This window comes from Natator depressus, chromosome 7, assembly GCF_965152275.1.
Source record: "Natator depressus isolate rNatDep1 chromosome 7, rNatDep2.hap1, whole genome shotgun sequence".
In the NCBI taxonomy this organism is placed as follows: Eukaryota; Metazoa; Chordata; order Testudines; family Cheloniidae; genus Natator; species Natator depressus.
The window spans coordinates 53,315,620-53,337,361 of record NC_134240.1 but is presented as its reverse complement, the minus strand read 5'-3'; the positions used below and the strand labels follow the sequence as shown (position 1 = coordinate 53,337,361).

The window sequence follows — 21,742 nt, the reverse complement described above, 5'->3', positions numbered from 1 at the left end:
TTCCACTTGGTGGGTTGGGATGCTTGGTAAGGGATAAGACCCAAAGAGCATCCCTAAACCAGAAGTGTCAGCTGGCCTGACCAGCTCAATGTTCCCCAACTTGCTACTGTTACCATCTGCATCTATAAGGTGTCATGTAATATGTCATTGGAAATCTAACAGCTCACTGATGATTAATCTTCGTGTGTGATGTATGTATGGTCAACCCACAAATAATTACACAGAGCTGCTGGAATTATGATTAAAATGTGTTTAAACCAGGCATGTCGGGGGAGTTAATAAAGAGGGTTTTTCCAGACACAGGAATGCAGTTCTGCATGGGTCTCCCAGTAAATGGAGCAAGGTGTGACCAAAGACAATGAAAAGCACATTGGCATGCCAAACTCACTTAAAAACTCCCTGATTATGTAAATTTGTTTTACTTTTTATCTAAACCAGCCCAGTACTCTGACTGACGTGAAGAGATTGTTAACTCCAGCCAAGCTCACAAGATGGTGTTTCTGGCTCTTTAAAGGAGCAGCAAACTAAATAACTTTGTTGAGTATTCCAGGAGAAGGCTGGACACTGATGGAGCCAGTTTTAGGGAAATCTAGGACTGCAGGAGGTGTTGGGGTCACTCTGCAAGCAGTAACTGGGCAGGGGAAGCCAGGGTAGGACCTGCATGCTTATCTGCTGGCTGTTGGAGTTTGCAGCAGCACAGTATTGAAGGTATCCAGAGTCCCAGGGCAGGCAGTGACCAACCCCTCACTGGTCTGGGTGGAACCCCAAATTGTCACAGGAGATTGGCTGTTATTGCTGTCCACTATGAGCAGTGCTAGTTGATTTATTTATACACCCCTTAATGTTTATCATTAATAAATATACGCAGCGGGCCTGCTTCCCTGTCCACTTCCTGGTTTCTGTTGAGTGGATGCATTTGACACAGTTCAGGAATTTTAAGGATTTTTACACCTTCTCCGTGCTGCTCTCAGCCCAATTCAATGGACATTCCCTATAGCTGTACTTTTTTATTCCTGGGGAATTACCTCTTTTGGGATTTTGCAGCATGGAAATGTGGAATTCGCCTTGGAAAAGAGGTCATCTTGCATATCAGAAAGGGAAAGTCCACTAGTCCACTAGGTAAGATTTCCAGGAGACCTTCAACACAAAAACATGGAACAGACTGTTGAAGTCCTTCTTGACTGGATGCAAGGCCCCTTTCTCTCTCCCAGCTTATTACCAGCAATCACTGATTCCAGTCTTGCTGGTTTGTCTCATCCACAATTGCTTATCAAATGTAATTCAATGCTGTTAGAAGATGGGAGGAGGGAGCAGTTGTTATTGGGTGGATCCTACTGCAGTGTGCGCTGGGCATTGCTTGTCTGGCCAAGAATTGCAATCATTTAATTAGGAACAAATCTCTGAACTGACAGCACTAAGCAAGCAGACAGGGAGGCAGAAGGGCAGACAAGAAGAGAGGCTAAAAACAGAGCCTCACCCCAGTGGGCTTTGCCTCTAGCAAGGCCCTGTCACAGAAAGCAGCAGTGGCAGGGAGGGGAAGAGAAGAAAGGGATTTCAGCATGGGCGGCTGGTGAACCAGCCGTTGGGGGCGGCTAACCCCCAGCCCCTCCCCTTCAGCCTCACTTCCTCCCCTTTTGCCCCTTCCTCCCCCACAGGAGCCCCGAGCACCCCCACCGCAGTAGACAGTGCCCCCCACCCCGCCCCAGCCCAGGGCCATCCGAGCTCCCCCAGCCCCGGAGTGCCATGTGACTGGGCATAGGGTTGCCAACATTCTAAGTGCACAAAACCGAACATGCCTGCTCTGCCCCTTCCCTGAGGCCACACCCCCTTCCTCGTCCTTTCCCTGAGACCCCACCCTCCACTCACTACATTCCTTCTCCCTCGGTGGCTTGCTCTCCCTCACCCTCACTCACTTTCACTGGGCTGGAGCAGGGAGTTGGGGTGAGGGCTCTAACTGGGGGTGTGGGCTCCGGGGTGGGACCAGAAATGAGGGCTTCCGGTGCAGAAGGGGGCTCCAGGCTGGGGCAGGGAGTTGGTGAGTGGGAGGGGGTGAGGACTCTGGCTGGGGGTGCAGGCTCTGGGGTGGGGCTGGGGATGAGGGGTTTGGGTTACAGGAGGGGGCTCCAGGCTGTGAGGTGGGGCTGAGGGATTTGGAATGTGGGAGGGGGCTGTGGGTTGAGGCAGGGGGTTGGGGCATGGGAGGGGGTACGGGCAGTGATGAGCTGCCAGAAGCTGAAGATCCGGTTCCTTCAGTCGCTCCGGGTCTTCGGCGGCACTGAAGGATCTGCCGCTGAAGTACCTCCAAAGACCCAGAACGAGTGAAGGGCCCACTGCCGAAATGCCGCCGAAGGCACACAGTGCCGCCAGGTAAGTACAAATTCACAGCAGGAGCCGAGAGCTGGCGCGGGATGGGCAGGACAGGAGTTTGCCCACCCCTTTAACAACCGGTTCTCAACCGGCTGCAAAATTTAACAACCGGTTCGCGCAAACTGTTGCAAACCGGCTCCAGCTCACCACTGGATATGGGCTCTGGGCTGCAGGTGCGGGCTCTGGGGTGGGGCCGGGAATGAGGGATTCGGAGTGCAGGAGGGGGCTGTGGGTTGAGGCAGCGGGTTGGGGTGCAGAGGGAGTGAGGGCTCTGGCTGGGGGTACAGGCTCTGGGGTGGGGCCAGGGATGAGGAGTTTGGGGTGCAAGAGGGGGCTTCAGGTTTGGGGGGGCTCAGGGCTGGGGAGGAGGATGGGGCTCGGGGTTAGGGTGTGGGCTTACCTTGGGCGGCTCCTGGTCAGTGGCACAGTGGGGCTAAGGCAGGCTCCCTGACTGTCCTGGCTCCGTGCTGCGCCCTGGAAATGGCCAGTAGGTCCGGCTCCTAGGCAGCGGGGCAGGAGGCTCCGCGCGCTGCTCTCACCCGCAGGCACTCCCCTCCCAGGTCCCATTGGCTGTGGTTCCCAGCCAATGGGAATCTGGAGCCAGTGTTTGGGATGGTGTGTGGAGTGTGTGGAGCCCCATGGCCCCCTCACCTAGGAGCCGGACCTGCTGGCCACTTCAGGGGTGCAGCGCAGTGCCAGGACAGGTAGGGACTAGCGTGACTTAGACCCGCAGCACTGCTGACTGGACTTTTAATGGCCCGGTCGGCAGTGCTGACCGGAACCACCAGGATCCCTTTTCAACTGGGCATTCCAGTCGAAAACCGGATGCCTGGCAACCTGAGCCGGGCAACGCGGCTGCAGAGCCTCCAGCCTCGGAGCACGGGGCAGGTGGTGCCGCCCCAGCCCCAGCCAGCCTGGGCCACGGAAGAGGGGGTCTGGGGGTAGGGTGTGGGTGAGGCCACACCAGACTGGTTGGGGAAGTTCAGCCTCCCCAGCCTATAATACCCAGTGCCCATGGATTTCAGAGTTCTAGGGCTGCTTGTCCTAATGCAAGCTGAGGGGAGGAGTGGCTCAAACTGAGAGAGTAAAATGGCAACGCAGTGACAATGACTGAAAGTTCAGGCTTTGAAAATCCTCCACACCACAAGATCAACCGGGGAAAGTTTATCAATGCTCATTGTTAGGTGACAGCGAATATTTTGATCTGGGTCTCCCTTAAACGTGTTTATTGTTAGACAACCTTCAGACTAAGTCCTTCTCTCTGAGGAAAAGGCAGAGCAACAGCTGGAGACAGCCAGACAGCTCATCTGTTACAGCAGCTGAGGGCCTGGAAAGGACCACCTCTATTCAATCCTGCCTTCCGATGGAAATTATTGTGGTTGATGATCTGCAGCAAGAGCCCTTGTTTTGGGCCACTAGCACACTAGCTAGTGGCTGCTGCTTTCTTCCACTCAAGACAGTTTCTGAGGTAGTTCAAAGTGCCTCACCCTCAAACAGGAACGCAGGGCATGCTAAAAGCAATCAGCAGTCCATCAACTTCCATACTCGGTCTCTGGAGAAATAACAGCTCACACTCACACAATGAGACACTTGAACTTGCAACATGTGCCCCTCTGCAATGGGCTGTTATCCGGGCTATAATTTCACTCTTGTTGAGACCTGACACTATTTCAGTTTGGCAGCTGCATCAAGGAAACAAATGTGGTAGCAAGTAAAACTGACTTGGGCAAAACCCAAAGGGTTCCAATGGCCAGTCTGCCCTTTCCCTCCCCACCAGCACACACCATTTCGTACTCTGCTGCTGTCTAAGTGAGATCAGGGCTTGTTCATACAGGAAAGTGCTACCAGTTATTCCATGTAATTACAATGGTATCATTAAACCACTACAGTATTTCAGGTTTCAGAGAAGCAGCCGTGTTAGTCTGTATTCGCAAAAAGAAAAGGAGTACTAGTGGCACCTTAGAGACTAACAAATTTATTTGAGCATAAGCTTTCATGAGCTCCAGCTCACTTCATCGGATGCATTCAGTGGAATATATTCAGGAGTGCAGGAGGGGCCTGTGGGTTGAGGCAGTGGGTTGGGGTGCAGAGGGGGAATATTCAGCCCTCACCTTACTTTATAACTTTTCCCCTGAATGCATCCGATGAAGTGAGCTGTAGCTCATGATAGCTTATGCTCAAATAAATTTGCTAGTCTCTAAGGTGCCACAAGTACTCCTTTTCTTTTTATAGTATTTCAGTATTACTTCCCCTGTGGACACCTTTATTCCAGAATAAGAGTGGCTTTTTCAGCTTGGTTTAAACTGCTTCCAAAATGACAAACTAAACTGAAAAGGGCCCTTTTATACTAAAATAAGTGTCCACCTGGCGGGAGAGGGGGCTCTACCAGTTAAAGTCCTCACCTTACTTTATAACTTTCCTGTGTATACAAGACCTAACTAGCTGCAAATCACCTCAGTCCAGTGTGTATCTGTAGAGAAATTCCCTCCCTCCTCTTTGATTAAAGCACATCCCTTGGTCCCTTTGTGGGACAAACCTCTTTCAGCCATAGCCAGCAGATCAGAATCCCCCCCGAAGTCAACCTACCCATGCTGCTCCTATGTGATCTGCACTGACCCCTCTGAGCAAGGAAAAGCTTTCCCTTCCCCTGCAGTGCTATTGGCCTGAGGAGTTGATCCTTGTCTCCTCCATAGTAGTGGCAAGCTGTAACCATAGCATTTCTCAACTGCCTCCACACCGCACATGGCTCTGCCACCACAGAGACAGAGTTATCCTTCCCTTTGACCTATTTGTGGGCAATGAATGAGCACAGCTCAGGATTAAGGTCTTCCCCTTAAGAGGTGCAACATCCTTGTGATGGGTTTCCCCTGGGGTGCCACTTGGAATTGGGGTACCACTGAGCCCGCTTGTCCCACCAGCCTGGGCTCCCTTCATATTGTATTGCTGAGACAAATCAGACAAGCCCTTAGGCTTTACCAGCACACAAACAGGTAGGAACACACCCAGCTGCAGTTTCACACAGATGCAGAGATCAGGTCTGCATGAGAAAGCTCAGTGAAGGAATTGCCCAGCACTCAAGTGCACACCCCCTCTGGGGTGTAAACCCAAAATTGTATCATCTTCTGAGGCACAGAGAACTATGCAGCATAAGCTCATTGAAATCCATCCCCTTCCTCAACGTGGAGGAAGATATGCACAGCTTTTTGCCCCCCCCTCCCCGTTATGAATTCCACAAACTGGTTTTAGAGAAAACAAAAACAAGTTTATTAACTACAAAAGATAGATTTTAAGTGATTATAAGGGATAGCAAACAGATCAAAGCAGATTATCTAGCAAATGAAACAAACACACCAGTTAAGCTTAATATACTAAAGAAATGGTTGTAACTAGCAAATTCTCACCCTAAATGTTGTTTTAGGCAGATTGCAGAGATTCCTGAAGGCAAGCTGCTCTTGCTTGCAGCTTAAAACTCCAGGTATTTCTTTCACAGACAAAACACCCTCCAGCCTAGGTTCAATCCTTTCTTCCCCAGTTCAGTCTTAGATGTTTACAGCAGTCATCTTGGGCAGGCAGACGGTGAAGAAGGAACCACGATTATGTCACTCCCTGGCCTTAAATAGGTTTTACATATGGCAAAAGGAATCCTTTGTCTTCCAGTGTGATTCCCACCCCCCACCCCCGGACAGTGGAAAAGTACTAATTTTATCATGGAGTCCAATATCAGATGATATGATCACATGGCCCTGCAGCCATAACTCAAAGTCTATTTACAGCGTACACAGGAAGGCTTTCCAGGAAGGTGGGAGATTAGCATCTTCAAAGACCTATTGTTTTTCCTGATGGCCCTTTCCAGCCAGCAATCTAGACTGATTGTATTCTGTCCAGTGGGCGTTCACCAGGTGTAAACACATTTGTAACAGGTGCATCAACAATATTCCTAAGTTCAGATACCAAAATGATTCATGCATACAAATATGATAATCATATTCAGTAAATCATAACCTTTCCAATGATATCTCACACGACCCATCTTGCATAAAATACATCTTAGATATGCCATAATCATACTATAACAATATTTCTCTGAAGAACATGGGAATTTGTGTCACAATCCCAATCTCCCTTTGTCAAGAAGCAGGAAGGTGGAATTGCTTTCTGCTGCTGCTGTAGGGTCAAATCCTGCTCACATGGAAGTCAATGGCAAGACTCCTGAATTCACTGCAGCAAGCCTTGGGCCTTAGGCTATGTCTACGCTGGCAATTGAATGACAAAACTTTTGTCTTTCAGAGGCGTCCTCCCACCCCCACTCCCACCCTAAAAAGACAAGTTTTGCCACGACAAGTGCCAGTGTGAATAGTGCATTGTTGTCAGGAGCACTCTCCTGCTGACAATGCAAACTCCACTCGTTGGGGGTGCAAGTTTTATGTCAGCAGGAGAACAGACAAACAGTGGCTACACTGCATGACTTTTAGCAGCACAGCTGTAGCAACAAAAGCTGGGTAGTGTAGACATAGTCTTAGTCCCTCATCCTTGTGAGCTCAGCACAGAGAACAGCATTTTTTTAAAGATCAGGAAGTGACACTGACTTCGTATCCTTCAGGAGAGGCAATCTTTTACTTCCTCAGTAATGTGGAGATCACACACCCTAACACAGGAACAGTACACGCCCCCGCCACCTCCTCATCTACGTGCTTGTAACTAATGGAGCCAGTTAATCCAGATCAGCTTTGCTGCCTGAACCATAACTGTAGTGCAGTGGATTTCCCTGTGACTGTTGTTTGGGTGGGTGGACGGCAGGGAGAGAAGAGACTGTTTAGCAGCCAAAGGGTCAAGTTACTCTCTTCCTTCTAAGACTCTAGTGACATGAATGTGATGTGGGGATGTCAAAGGATATCCCTTCCCCCAAGAGAGAGGTTGGAGAGCGAAGGTATTAAAACAAAACTGAATAATCACACCCATTATTTAGCAAATCCACACTAGATCAATCCAGACCATGTTGGCACTGTGCCCAGAAGTCAGTGAGCCTACAAAGACACAGGCATTACCATAGGCCATTTGTTTTTCTCCTTTTTTGATATTACTCACACCAATCAAAGGTAGAATGGGTGCAAGAAGAAAGTTATTCCATGCCTTCACATCTGTGTATGCCTCAGGAATTCTGAATGATTTCCTGCCTCCTAGGAGAGCACCGTTTGTGTTCATGGAAGTAAAGAGAGAATATTGTCTCCTCCACACTTATATGATAAAATGATAAGAGAGGGATTTAAGAGTGCAATCATGCCCAGAGCTGGTGATAGCCAGGCTGTAAGGTGAGTGGAAGAAACAGGGAGAATAAGATCAAGGAATTCTAACAGGTTTGCTTAAATCCTATAAATCCTACTTAGAGAGGGAAAAACAGCTAGGTAAACTTTCATTTAATTAACACTTTCCCCACTTCGCTATTATGAAGGTACAGCACTCTTGAGAAAGGCTGTGGTGCTAAATGGAGCAGCAGGATCTAACAGGTACATCCAGCTTCCAAGATCCAGCAATATCACCATGTACATCATCCAGCAGTGCTCCCACAGAACTCATTAAGAGGAGATAATTATCCTCTGCACAGTTGCACAGAGTAAGCATCCCAGGGACTGTTTCTGTTAGTGAGCGAGTAAATGTCTCAACACCCCAGACTCTCTGCTTAATTACAAGTGTAATAGTCAGACAGAGAGTGATCATAGCAGCTATAACTGCCCAGGACACAGTCAGCATCCACACTTAATGATCACAGCATGAAATCCAGAGTCAAGTGAACTGTCAAAGTAGTTTTTAAACAAACAAGTATTGTAATGCCTAAGTGCATTAATGGAAAAGAAAAAAAACAACAGAGCACATTCAGTGCTTTAGCAACTGTAAGACCCAAGTATGGCATACTATAGCTATGGTAAAGATATAGCAGAGATTTAAATGATCAGAGAAGGCAACTAAATCAGTGAGAAGCACTGCATAATTTACTAATGCGACTGTAAAACCGGGGATTAGTTAGCATGGAACATACAGTTAAAGGGACTCCAATGAATTATTTGAGATGAAGGTTGAAGAAAAAAAAATGGATAGTTCCCTCTTTTTCTCCCTATCCTATAATACGAGACTATTTGTTGATGTTCATATCAGATACATATAGAACAAGATACTTGTCTCTCCACCTGAGTAAGGGGCATGAGGCTATGCTCAATGCTAAAGGTTTTAAAGTACAGAATAGACAGAGCAGTCAGTGGGAGAGGTGATCTTAGAATTCACAGCCTCCTTGCTCCCAGCTTAGTGCATATTCTATTTAACCAAAGGGTATTTGGCAAGTCTCTCATCCACAGATCATCATCTGGCTTGGCAGTGCTGTGGGCCAAGGAGACCAACCCTGAAATGCAGAATGCACCACAAAATCCAGGCCCTTACATGCAGAACTTCCTCCCTGGACCAACAGGTAGGGACATCATCCTCTTTCAGGTTCCTCTTCAAGACCCATGATGCCACCAAGAAACGTCTGCCATCTTATATTGGCTAGGTTGTGGGACAATCCAATGTAACCAATGCTCATGAACTTATAGTTAAAGAAAACCACAGATAATTTGGAACTATCAAATTGAACAAAAATTCTCCTGTGGATAGGGCACCAGACTGGGAATTGGGGACCTTTTTCAATTCCTCACTTTCCCGTGTTGTGTCATCTTTGATAAGTCACTTTGCCATTCTGTTCTTGCTTCCTCTCCCACCACTTGTTTTGTCCTGTCCACGTAGAGTGTAAGCTGATTGGGGCAGGAACTGTCTGTAAGTAAACTGTATAGCACAACAGGGATCCGATCTTGGTTGGGGCCTCTAGGCACTACTGTAATACAAGTAACAGAAATGAATCCAGGTAACATTATCTTATTACTGTTACACCCATGCCATGCCATGCCCCCCTCCCTCTTTCTATTGTCCACTAAGGCCATGTCTATACATACAGCGCTGCAGCGACCCAGTTGTACCGACACAACTGCGTGACTGCAGCGCGTCTGGTGAAGACGCTCTATGTTGATGGGAGAGCGCTCTCTCATCGGCATAAAAAAACCCCACCTCTGTGAGCGGCAGAAGCTATGTCTGTGGGAGAAGCTCTCCTGCCGCCACAGCACTGTGCATATGAGCACTTATGTCGGTGTAACTTATGTTATCAGGGGGGTGGTTTACTCACACCCCTGAGTGACATAAGTTATGTCAACTATAATAAGCTATCCAGGCCAGGTAGTGGGTCTTCTTGTGTGATGTTACCATAGTACAGCTAAGGAGAACAGAGCATGGCAAACTCTTTGTCCGTCCCGTCCGTCCCCCCCGAAAAGCAGGTGGTCTAAACTAGAAGTACTTCGGAGGACGTCACATTTGATATCTCCCCCACCAATGTATTCTGTGGTAAAAAGGATGCTACTCTGGGAGTTAGTCCTGAATTTCTACCTTTCTTGGTCGTTCTTCATAGATTAATGGAAGGTCCAAAAATGTCAAGGACTAAGAGAAGAAAGATTAATACACATCTGGTGAAGCACACCTTTACCATTATAATCAATTGTAAGTTAACTCAATTTTGGGTCACGAACCAGCAACTCAAGTCAGGCAGGAGGCTTGCTGTAGAGTCTGCATGTGTTAACACACACAAGCACTGTTCACATCCTAGTTGTGAAAACAATTTATTTCATTCCTTATAAGGCTTTATTTCACAACGAAGCAAAACTCAAGACCACATTATGGCTGACTGAGTAACACTTAGCAAACATCCATCCTGTTATCACAAGACCCTGCGACCCCATAGAACAATCTCAGCTAATGAAGAAAGTGACCCCACCCCAAAGAAATGTTCAAGTCAAGAACCCCTGAGGAATGCTGACAGCCACCATCACTACTTTTAACTTCTTCTCCAAAGATGACACCAGCTTCAGCTACTGGTCTCCAGTTACTTGGGAAAAGCAAGTCTTCCTTTAAAAATCATCTGTGATATTAGGGAACCTTCTCAGTAGTTTGTTCACTGTCTTTGGAGATAAGTTTCCCATCTGGCCCAGGGCCTCCTGTTTAAGTCTTTTCTTGTGCTCCACCTGAAACACAAAGAATTAACCTCTTTTATTTGCTGAAGTGATTCATGCACATACCCCAGCAATACTTCTAATGATACAGTCATTTCAAAAGCATACCATCCACCCACTGAGAGTTATGGTACCAATTGCCTGGATAATCCTAAGGATTGCTTTCAGAAGCCAGTGACTACTGCCTATTTGAAATGCAGCATAGCTGAAGTTGTGTTGGTCCCAGGATATTAGAGAGACAAGGTGGGTGAGGTAATAGCTTTTATTGGACCAAACTTCCACAGAACTGTTTTTCAGGTGTGGGGAAAAGTACTCTGAGCATCACAGCTAAATGCAAGATGGAACAGTTTGTTTAGTGTAAATAGTTAGCATATAATCTAAGGGACCATTCAAGGTTGATTCAATGATCAACACCCCCCACATGCACCTTTCAAGATCCATGGATCCTACACATGCCAAACACAACATGTGGTGTACCTCATCCAGTGCACTAAATGCCCCAAATAAGACCTATGTGGGTGAAACCAGACAGACAATCACTACACTCTCGAATGAAGTCACACAGGAAAATGATAAAAGACAAAAGCACCCCATCACCTGTGAGTGAACACCTTCCATAAAGCAATCACTCTATATCTGACCAGTGAGTCCTCACCCTCAAAAGGAAACCTGCACAACACTTTCAAAAGACGAGCCTGGGAGCTTAAATTCATAATTGCTAGACACTAAAAGTCATAGATTGAAGAGACACACTGGATTTATGGTTTACAACAGCAGTTCTCAAACTTTAGTAACCCGAGGATGCCTATTTTGATCAAAAAATTTTCAGGGACCCCCAAAGCCCCAGCTCAGCCCCGGACTCTGCCCCCACTCCACCCCTTCCCCCAAAGGCCCTACCCCACCTCTTTCTGCCCCCTCCCCACTCCTCCCTCCTTTCCAGCACCTCCTGCACACCAGGGAACAGTGTGCAGGAGGCAGTGGGAGGGAGGGGGAGAAGTTGGGGGGGGCAGGGGAACAGTTAAACAGCGGGGGCCTGAGGACCCCCTGGAGTATCCTTGTGGACCCCAGTTTGAGAAATGCTGGTTTACAACAATCTGTAACCCACTAACCCCCCTTTTAATCCTGTGACTGCAGAGGTGTTAATGGGCCACTCTACCTTGAATGCAAAAAGGATGAGAAGTACTTGTGGCACTTTAGAGACTAACCAATTTATTTGAGCATAAGCTTTCGTGTGCTAAAGCCCACTTCATCGGATGCATGCAGTGGAAAATACAGTAGGAAGACACACACACACACACACACACACACACACACACACACACACACCATGAAAAAATGGGGGTTGCCATACCAACTCTAACGAGAGTAATCGATTAAGGTGGGCTATTATCAGCAGGAGGAAAAGAACCCAAAACTTTTGTAGTGATAATCAGGATGGCCCATTTTTCACTACAAAAGTTTTTTTTTTCTCTCCTGCTGATAACAGCCCACCTTAATCGATTAATCAGCAGGAGAAAAAAAAAACTTTTGTAGTGAAAAATGGGCCATCCTGATTATCACTACAAAAGTTTTGGGTTCTTTTCCTCCTGCTGATAATAGCCCACCTTAATCGATTACTCTCGTTAGAGTTGGTATGGCCCCATTTTTTCATGGTGTGTGTGTGTGTGTGTGTGTGTGTGTGTGTGTGTGTGTGTGTGTGTGTGTGTGTGTGTGTGTGTGTGTGTGTGTGTGTGTGTGTGTGTGTGTGTGTGTGTGTGTGTGTGTGTGTGTGTGTGTGTGTGTCTTCCTACTGTATTTTCCACTGCATGCATCCGATGAAGTGGGCTTTAGCCCACAAAAGCTTATGCTCAAATAAACTGGTTAGTCTCTAAAGTGCCACAAGTACTCCTGTTCTTTTTGCTGATACAGACTAACACGGCTACCACTCTGAAACCTGTCTACCTTGAATGGTTCCTCAGAATATGTGCTAATTACTTATGCTAAACAATCTTCTCCATCTTGCATTTAGCTGTGACACAGAGTACTTTTTCCACACCTGAAGAAGAGCTCTGTGTGGCTTGAAAGCTTCTCTCCCCCGAATAGAAGTTGGTCAAATAAAAGATTACCTCACCCACCTCCTCTCTCATTTGAGATTATGAAGTTAAAGGACACTGTCAACTTAAAAAACCCCCAAACATCTTTCAGTTTTTTAGTTTACTACTGTTATAAGTAACTTCTAGGTTTACTGAAACAGTACCAGTGTGGAGTTAAAAATACTGTTCTTTATTTTTGCAATTTGTTTACTTTGTAATTTGACAATGCTTCATATCTAGTCAGTTTCCTGTTTATGCAAGTCTTTCACACAGTAGAGTAGAATGACAAAGGCAAATGTAGTACATGAAACTATTTTTAGGAGGGTTTTTTAAATTTGAAATCTAGTCAGTATTAATGTGTTCCTTTAAGTAGGAACACAGTCTTACTGTGTCTATGCTTTGCTTTACTACTTTTGGATCCTCCTCTTTCTCCAAATGTCTCTGTTTTCACCTCCATGGGGTCTTCATCCTGCGAAGTACTTTTTGGCTTGTTCCCCATGATCACAAGGATGGCTCTATAAGACTTCTGAATTTTCATTACCATTTTCAATACCAGAAGGTTTGGATTTCCATTGCTCTCCAGTGACAGATTAAGACCACCTATCCCACCACTAAACATGTAAGTGAATGTTTCTGAAGCCCAGGGTCAGACTGAGCAGGTACTGTCTGGTACGCTGTACGAACACCAGTTGTCTATCAGCTCTGGTATTTCTGAAGTATCAGAGGGGTAGCCGTATCAGTCTGTATCCACAAAAACAACGAGGCGTCCGGTGGCACCTTAAAGACTAACAGATTTATTTGGGCATAAGCTTGAATCTGAAGAAGTGGGGTTTTTTTACCCACAAAATCTGATGCCCAAATAAATCTGTTAATCTTTAAGGTGCCACCGGACTCCTCGGTATTTCTGAAGTATCTAACCTTTTTTTAAAATAAAATTTCTAAACATAATAAACCTTCCACCATAGTTTATCTGAATCTGAAGACAATTTGGGCATAATGGTTTTAATAGACATAACTGCCTTATGCATCCCAGTGGGTTGTTTACTATGAAGACAGTCAAGCAGAAAAATCCAGCTATTCTGGGATTCATGGGAAGAGCTTGGAGTCCAGTCCCACTCCCCTTCTCAATCTGGCCCCTGCCTTGCACAGACATTCACCCAACTTTAGGAACCAACATTAACGCACAAGTTTAAAAAGCAGATTAATCAGTCTGCAGCTCACTTTATTAGGGCTAATGGCAAGCCCAGAACTAATAGCACAGATTACTGTACATCACTTGATCTACTTGCACCAAGAGGTTTACACCCCCCATTCAAAACTCTTTTGGTGTAGAGGGGAATAATGTTTTCTGCATCTCCACCACAGCAGAGTCCATAATTATCAGACTATAACTGACATCAACCCCCCATTTTATATTTTACTCAACCTCTGTTTAGTTTGAAAGTGCACCTGCTGTACTGATCAGAGGTTGGTAAACATGTAACTACTCACATCCAAATGCTCTCCGACACTACAAGAAGCAATGTGTGTCTGATCTAACGTGGATCATCTCCCTCCCCCAGATCAGTACAATACAAATTAAATTGCATAGTGAGTGTCCTTGGCACTACTAAAAGAATAACTGAGGGCTTCCTCCCTCCCTGCTACTAATTTAAGATGACCAAAGAGGCTTTAATTACATCTGTCTTTGCCACACAGTCATAGAATGTCTGGATCTCCTTGGCACAAGCTGCATCGCTGAACTCATTCTGCTTCCAGCAAGCCATCAGTAATGACATCTCTGTCGTACACGTTGCCTCTGGAAGGAAGAGATACTGCAGTAAAAAATCTCAGTTACTCAGGAATATTTCACATTAACAGCCTCTGTGTTGCATAACTCTCAGGAGAGAGGGATAAAACAAGTAGGTGGAGAGAGGGGAAGAGCAAAACAAAACAAAACAAAAAAAACACAGGAGAGAAGAAATCTCAGCATCACTTTGCTCACAGCAAGATGCTATGCACCCTTTCAGTCCAAAGATCTGAGCCATTGCAGTTATCAGATATCCAATCAGTCTTAATGATGTCTAGCATTTACATAGTGTTTTGTGCATAACATAATTTACAAACACACATCACATTTCAGGATACCCCAGAAGCTGCCTGAAATTAGGGCCATGATTTGAGGAAGTAACAGTTTGGCCTTTTGCTATCTATCCAAAAGGGGGTTCTTACCAAGTTTCAAAGACACTTTTCTTATACATATTTTATAAACACTGAGTGAGCACCTTAGGGTATTTAATGATCCAAGTGTGGAATTTGCTCCCTCTGAGGCAAACTGCTGCTCCGGTGCTTCCCCTTCGACCTGCCATTTCTACAAAGAGCTGAACGCAATACTTGGGGTTGGGGGGCAGGAGGGGAGACGACACCCCACCTCCACTCCAAAGACCACAATGGACACTTCAGAGCCCAGTTCAACAAGGCAGGAGGAGGAAAGCGGGAGCGAGGGTGCTGAGCAGGAGGAGGACAGCCCGTCATTCCTAGATGCATGCAGCCGGGAGCGGTTTTCAAGCCAGGAGGAAGGTAGTCAGTCGCAGCGGACGATGCTTGGGGAAGAACACACACCAGAGGAGGTGCCGGGTAAGCAGCTTTTATTTTGGGCGGGAAGTTGTTTGGTGCAGGCTCTTGGGCCGAGGAGGGTTAGGGCTGCATGTAGGATTAGATGTGGAATAGAGCGTTGATGTGCTCTCTCACATCGCGGTAATCGGTCTCAGTGATCTCTTCAAAGGTCTCATGCAGAAGCTGGACAATCCACTTGAGCAGGTTCCTTGGCAGAGCTACTGTGCTCCTTGTCCCAGTAAGGCTAACATGTCTGCGCCACTGTGCCGTGAGGGGCGGGGGAACCATTGCTGCACACAGGCAAGGTGCATATGGGCCACGGCGGAAGCCGCATTGTAGTAAAAGACCCTCCCTTGCTTCCCAGGTCACCCTCAGCAGCGAGATATCTTCCAGGACGAACTCATTCTGTGGAAAATACGGGGACAGTGTTCAGTATAGGGGCCACCTGCAGCTGTTGGCTCTCCCAAAGGCACAGAACCGAGAGGACAGTACGGCCGTGAAACCATAAGTCTCCCTTGTCCCTGTGCTTACTCACCATTTTAGGGCTCCTGTGGGTAATGTGCGCTTGCTTTGGTATGGGCAACTTCTACTATTGTGTACACTGTACTTGTCTTTAAGTACGGCCGAATCATTGCTCTGTCTGGTGTGAACAATGCTGCCTCTGTTAAATGTTGCATTTTGGCTTTACAGATGCAACCTTGAGATCCCAGCCGTCCTTATCAACGGCCGAAAGACTCCAAAGAATCAGGAAGTGTCCACGAAGAAGCAAAGAGGACATGCTGCATGAAGTAATGCAGCAGTCCCTTAATGAAAATCAAAAAGTGCAGGAGTGGCGGGAGAGTGAAATGAGGGTCTGCCAGCAGAATGCGGATCGCCGGCAGCAAAGCACAGAGCGGCTGCTAAGCACCATGGAGTGCCAAGTGGACTTGATACAGGTGCTTGTAGCAATGCAGGCGGAGCACTTCTGCGCCCGCCTCCCATTGCAGCCCTTGTCCCAAAACTCTTTCCCTTGTGCCCCCTTGTCACCGCCAACCCACTTTCCCCAACATCCAGGTTCTTATCACCACCAGGTGCCTCCAATACCTGTAGTTTCACCATCCAGCCCTGCAAACTATGACCCTTACCCACTGCACTCAACCCCCATCACCATGCATTTTATCCAGCCTGAAGTGCAGCACTCATTGCATGGCACTCCAGACAGGAAGACTGAGTATGATAACAGGACATACGCACGTCTATGACTGTCCCGTTCCTCACCCCATCCCCTTCTCTCATCCCACACAGCACAGATGTGTCATGCCCTTTCTGTTTCCCAAGCAGTTGTGTTTCTTTTCAAAGGCAAAAATTTCATTTATTGAAACATTTCTTATTATTGCATTAAGTAAAAGATACCATAGCCCAGGAAAGCAATAGGCACTGCAAGTCAGTGCATCATATGTAGCAAATACAGATTCCTACTAACATTGGAACCACTGCACTTCACTCCCGTGCTAGGCACCAAACATTAGTGGTGGCTTTCAGCCTCAAATTACTCCCTCAAGGCATCCCTAATCCTTGCAGCCCCTCCCTGGGCCCCTCTAGTAGCCCTGCTCTCTGGCTGTTCAAATTCAGCCTCCAGGTGTTGAGCCTCCAAGGTCCATGCCCTTCCCTTCACAAGTGTTATGGAGGGTACAACACGCAGATATAACCGTGGGAATGTTGTCATTGGCCAGGTCCAGCTTCCCATACAGACAACGCCAGTGGCCCTTTAAATCACAGAATCATAGAATATCAGGGTTGGAAGGGACCCCAGAAGGTCATCTAGTCCAACCCCCTGCTCGAAGCAGGACCAATTCCCAGTTAAATCATCCCAGCCAGGGCTTTGTCAAGCCTGACCTTAAAAACCTCTAAGGAAGGAGATTCTACCACCTCCCTAGGTAACGCATTCCAGTGTTTCACCACCCTCTTAGTGAAAAAGTTTTTCCTAATATCCAATCTAAACCTCCCCCATTGCAACTTGAGACCATTACTCCTCGTTCTGTCATCTGCTACCATTGAGAACAGTCTAGAGCCATCCTCTTTGGAACCCCCTTTCAGGTAGTTGAAAGCAGCTATCAAATCCCCCCTCATTCTTCTCTTCTGCAGACTAAACAATCCCAGCTCCCTCAGCCTCTCTTCATAAGTCGTGTGCTCTAGACCCCTAATCATTTTTGTTGCCCTTTGCTGGACTCTCTCCAATTTATCCACATCCTTCTTGTACTGTGGGGCCCAAAACTGGACACAGTACTCCAGATGAGGCCTCACCAGTGTCGAATAGAGGGGAACGATCACATCCCTCGATCTGCTCGCTATGCCCCTACTTATACATCCCAAAATGCCATTGGCCTTCTTGGCAACAAGGGCACACTGTTGACTCATATCCAGCTTCTCGTCCACTGTCACCCCTAGGTCCTTTTCCGCAGAACTGCTGCCTAGCCATTCGGTCCCTAGTCTGTAGCGGTGCATTGGATTCTTCCATCCTAAGTGCAGGACCCTGCACTTATCCTTATTGAACCTCATCAGATTTCTTTTGGCCCAATCCTCCAATTTGTCTAGGACCTTCTGTATCCTATCCCTCCCCTCCAGCGTATCTACCACTCCTCCCAGTTTAGTATCATCTGCAAATTTGCTGAGAGTGCAATCCACACCATCCTCCAGATCATTTATGAAGATATTGAACAAAACCGGCCCCAGGACCGACCCCTGGGGCACTCCACTTGACACCGGCTGCCAACTAGACATGGAGCCGTTGATCACTACCCGTTGAGCCCGACAATCTAGCCAGCTTTCTACCCACCTTATAGTGCATTCATCTAGCCCATACTTCCTTAACTTGCTGACAAGAATACTGTGGGAGACCGTGTCAAAAGCTTTGCTAAAGTCAAGAAACAATACATCCACTGCTTTCCCTTCATCCACAGAACCAGTAATCTCATCATAAAAGGCGATTAGATTAGTCAGGCATGACCTTCCCTTGGTGAATCCATGCTGACTGTTCCTGATCACTTTCCTCTCATGTAAGTGCTTCAGGATTGATTCTTTGAGGACCTGCTCCATGATTTTTCCAGGGACTGAGGTGAGGCTGACTGGCCTGTAGTTCCCAGGATCCTCCTTCTTCCCTTTTTTAAAGATTGGCACTACATTAGCCTTTTTCCAGTCATCCGGGACTTCCCCCGTTCGCCACGAGTTTTCAAAGATAATGGCCAAGGGCTCTGCAATCACAGCCGCCAATTCCTTCAGCACTCTCGGATGTAACTCGTCCGGCCCCATGGACTTGTGCACGTCCAGCTTTTCTAAATAGTCCCTAACCACCTCTATCTCCACAGAGGGCTGGCCATCTCTTCCCCATTCTGTGATGCCCAGCGCAGCAGTCTGGGAGCTGACCTTGTTAGTGAAAACAGAGGCAAAAAAAGCATTGAGTACATTAGCTTTTTCCACATCCTCTGTCACTAGGTTGCCTCCCTCATTCAGTAAGGGGCCCACACTTTCCTTGGCTTTCTTCTTGTTGCCAACATACCTGAAGAAACCCTTCTTGTTACTCTTGACATCTCTTGCTAGCTGCAGCTCCAGGTGCGATTTGGCCCTCCTGATATCTTTCCTACATGCCCAAATGGCCAAACGCACACTCCACAGTCATTCTGCACCGACTCAGCCTGTTGTTGAACCGCTCCTTGCTGCTGTCAATGCTCCCTGTGTAGGGTTTTCATGAGCCACGGCATTAAAGGGTAAGCGGGGTCTCCAAGGAACACAATGGGCATTTTGACTTCCCCTACGGCGATCTTCTAGTCTGGGAAGAAAGTCTTGGCTTGCAGCTTCCTGAACATGCCTGTGTTCTGAAAGATGTGTGCGTCATGCACCTTTCCAGACCAGCTTGCGTTAATGTCAATGAAATGCCCATGGTGATCCACAAGCGCCTGGAGAACCATAGAGAAATAGCCCTTCCGATTTAGGTACTCTGAGGCTAGGTGGGCTGTTGCCAGAATTGGAATATGCATCCCATCTGTTGCCCCTCCAGAGTTAGGGAAACCCATTTGTGCAAAGCCAGCCACAATGTCATGCACGTTACCCAGAGTCATGGTTCTTCTGAGCAGGATGTGATTAATGGCCCTGCAAAATTACATCAACACGATTCCAATGGTCAACTTTCCCACTCCAAACTGGTTAGTGACCGATCGGTAGCTGTCTGGAGTTCCCAGCTTCCAGATTGCAATAGCCACCCGCTTCTCCACCAGCAGGGCAGCTCTCAATCTCGTGTCCTTGCGCTACAGGGTGGGGGCAAGCTCAGCACACAGTCCCATGAAAGTGGCTTTTCTCATGCGAAAGTTCTGCAGCCACTGCTCATCATCCCAGACTTGCATGACAATGTGATCCCACCACTCAGTGCTTGTTTCCCAAGCCCAAAAGTGGCATTCCACTGTGGTGACATGTCTGTGAATGCCACAAGCAATCTCATGTCAAATGCGTTACGCGAGTCGACATCATCGTTGGACTCCTCACTGTCAGTTTGTAGCTTAAGGAGTAACTTGATTGCAATTCGTGACGTGCTGGTGAGACCCATCAGCATACTCCTCAGCAGTTCGGGATCCATTCCCGCAGACCGAAAGGGAAGACAGAGCATGCAGTACAAAAAATGTTGAAAGATGGCGCCAAACGTGGATGGAAACACAGGGATTGCTGGGATGTGAACCGATGCATCACATGGCGTTGGGACAGGACCCAGAATGCCCCACACCCACCCACCCACCCCCTTCCCACAAGCCACAGCACCAGAATGGGAAGAGGTGCTCTGTGGGATAGCTTCCCACAATGAACTGCTCCCCGTGCCACTGCAAGTGCCACAAATGTGGCCATGCCAGTGGGCTTGCAGCTGAAAGTGTGAACACACTGCAGCGCTTTCCCTGCTGTGGTCTCCAAGGGCTGGTTTAACTCACAGGGCTCCACATCTGCAAGTGTAGCCATGTCTTTATATTATGCTTCTCTTTACATGACAGCATTTAAGAACATAAGATACCAGATCATTCTTATGGAGCCCCAGCATAGATCATGCCCTACATAAATTCTTCACATAAAAATACCCCGTATTCTCTACCCAGAGACAACTACACTGCACCAGCAGCAACCTCTTCCGTCCAAAGGGGGTTTCAGAAAGATTAAAAGCGAACAGCCTCTGGAAGAGGGAGCATCACCACCCAAACCGGTGTTTCTCCACATTTTCATGCTAGCCACTCCTTCAAAGCCAAACATTTTCAGACACCGTACATTAAAAACTTATGTTATAGTAAATGGATCAACAAGCAGCTTCTCTCCCGTGTGTGTGTGTTGTGTGCGCGCGCGCAGGCGAGCAGCAGCTCACAGACAACACTCCGCGCCCCCGCCCCGCCCGGCCCCGCCCGGCCTAGCCTGATTCCAGGCCAAAGACGAGCCCCGTGAGCGCCGCATGGAGCCCGCCCCCGGGGCTGTGTGACACCGGCCAGAGAAACGCCCCGCAGGAAGCCCTGGGCAGACACCCGGTCTCCAGGGAAAGGCTGCCCGTGACGCCGCCGCCCCGGGGCCCGTCCCCGGAGGAGCGAGGTTTACGTCGCCTTGGACCGTGACCCACTTTTCAGCGCCTGGCGCCCCCGCCCGGCCCGCGGTCCCCGGCCCCGCACTCACCCCCCAGGCGCAGGCGGCGGTTCGCCACCTGGTTGGCCAGCACTAGGGGGCGGGTGGGGCGCACGGCGGGGGCCCGCCTCTGCCGCCCGGCGGCCAAACGCCTGAACCAGGCCGGGTACACGGGCGCCGCCATGGCCCTCGCGATGGGCCGTAAAGTGACAGAGGCCCGGCCCCACGTGACCCCCGTTCCGACTCGCGAGAAGCGACAGACCCAGCTCCGCGCCCATCCCCCCACCGGGCAGCCGGGCCTCGCTCCGGCCGCAAAGCCCCGCCCCCGCCTCGGCGCGCCGCAGCGCCCCCTGCCTGGCCTCGGCGGGTCCCCCCACGGGCACCCCTCCTCCTTGCCCCCCGCAGCCCTGCCGTGTCCCCACGTGCACCCCCGCCTGCACCCCCCGCAGCCCTGCCGTGCACCCCACGTGCATCCTGCCCCCTGCAGCCCTGCCGTGCCTCCCCGCCTGCACCCCCCAGCAGCCCTGCCGTGCCCCCCACGGGCACCCCTCCTCCCTGCCCCCCGCCTGCACCCCCTGCAGCCCTGCCGTGACCCCCGCCTGCACCCCCTGCAGCGCTGCCGTGCACCCCACGTGCATCCTGCGCCCCGCCTGCACCCCCCGCAGCCCTGCCGTGCCCCCCACCTGCACCCCTCCTCCGTGCCTCCCCGCCTGCACCCCCCAGCAGCCCTGCCATGCCCCCCACGGGCACCCCTCCTCCCTGCCCCCCGCCTGCACCCCCCGCAGCCCTGCCATGACCCCCACCTGCACCCCCCGCAGCCCTGCCGTGCACCCCATGTGCATCCTGCCCCCCGCCTGCACCCCCCGCAGCCCTGCCGTGCCCCCCACGTGCATCCTGCCTCCCTGCCCCCCGCCTGCACCCCCCGCAGCCCTGCCGTGCTCCCCACATGCACCCCTCCTCCGTGCCCCCAGCCTGCACCCCCCAGCAGCCCTGCCGTGCCCCCACGTG

At 49.1% G+C, this 21,742-nt stretch overlaps 1 protein-coding gene across 1 annotated transcript; it reads right to left on the bottom strand.

Annotated features, from left to right (window-relative positions):
- Positions 1-5,751: 5,751 nt before the first annotated feature.
- On the bottom strand, positions 5,752-20,974 carry CHCHD1 (coiled-coil-helix-coiled-coil-helix domain containing 1). The gene is made up of 3 exons (XM_074958447.1): positions 20,786-20,974; positions 14,200-14,318; positions 5,752-10,460 (listed from the first exon to the last, which is right to left on the bottom strand). The coding sequence occupies exons 1-3, from the start codon at positions 20,916-20,918 to the stop codon at positions 10,347-10,349; spliced, it is 366 nt and encodes a 121-aa protein (XP_074814548.1). The 5' UTR covers positions 20,919-20,974; the 3' UTR covers positions 5,752-10,346.
- Between the last annotated feature and the right edge of the window lie 768 nt (positions 20,975-21,742).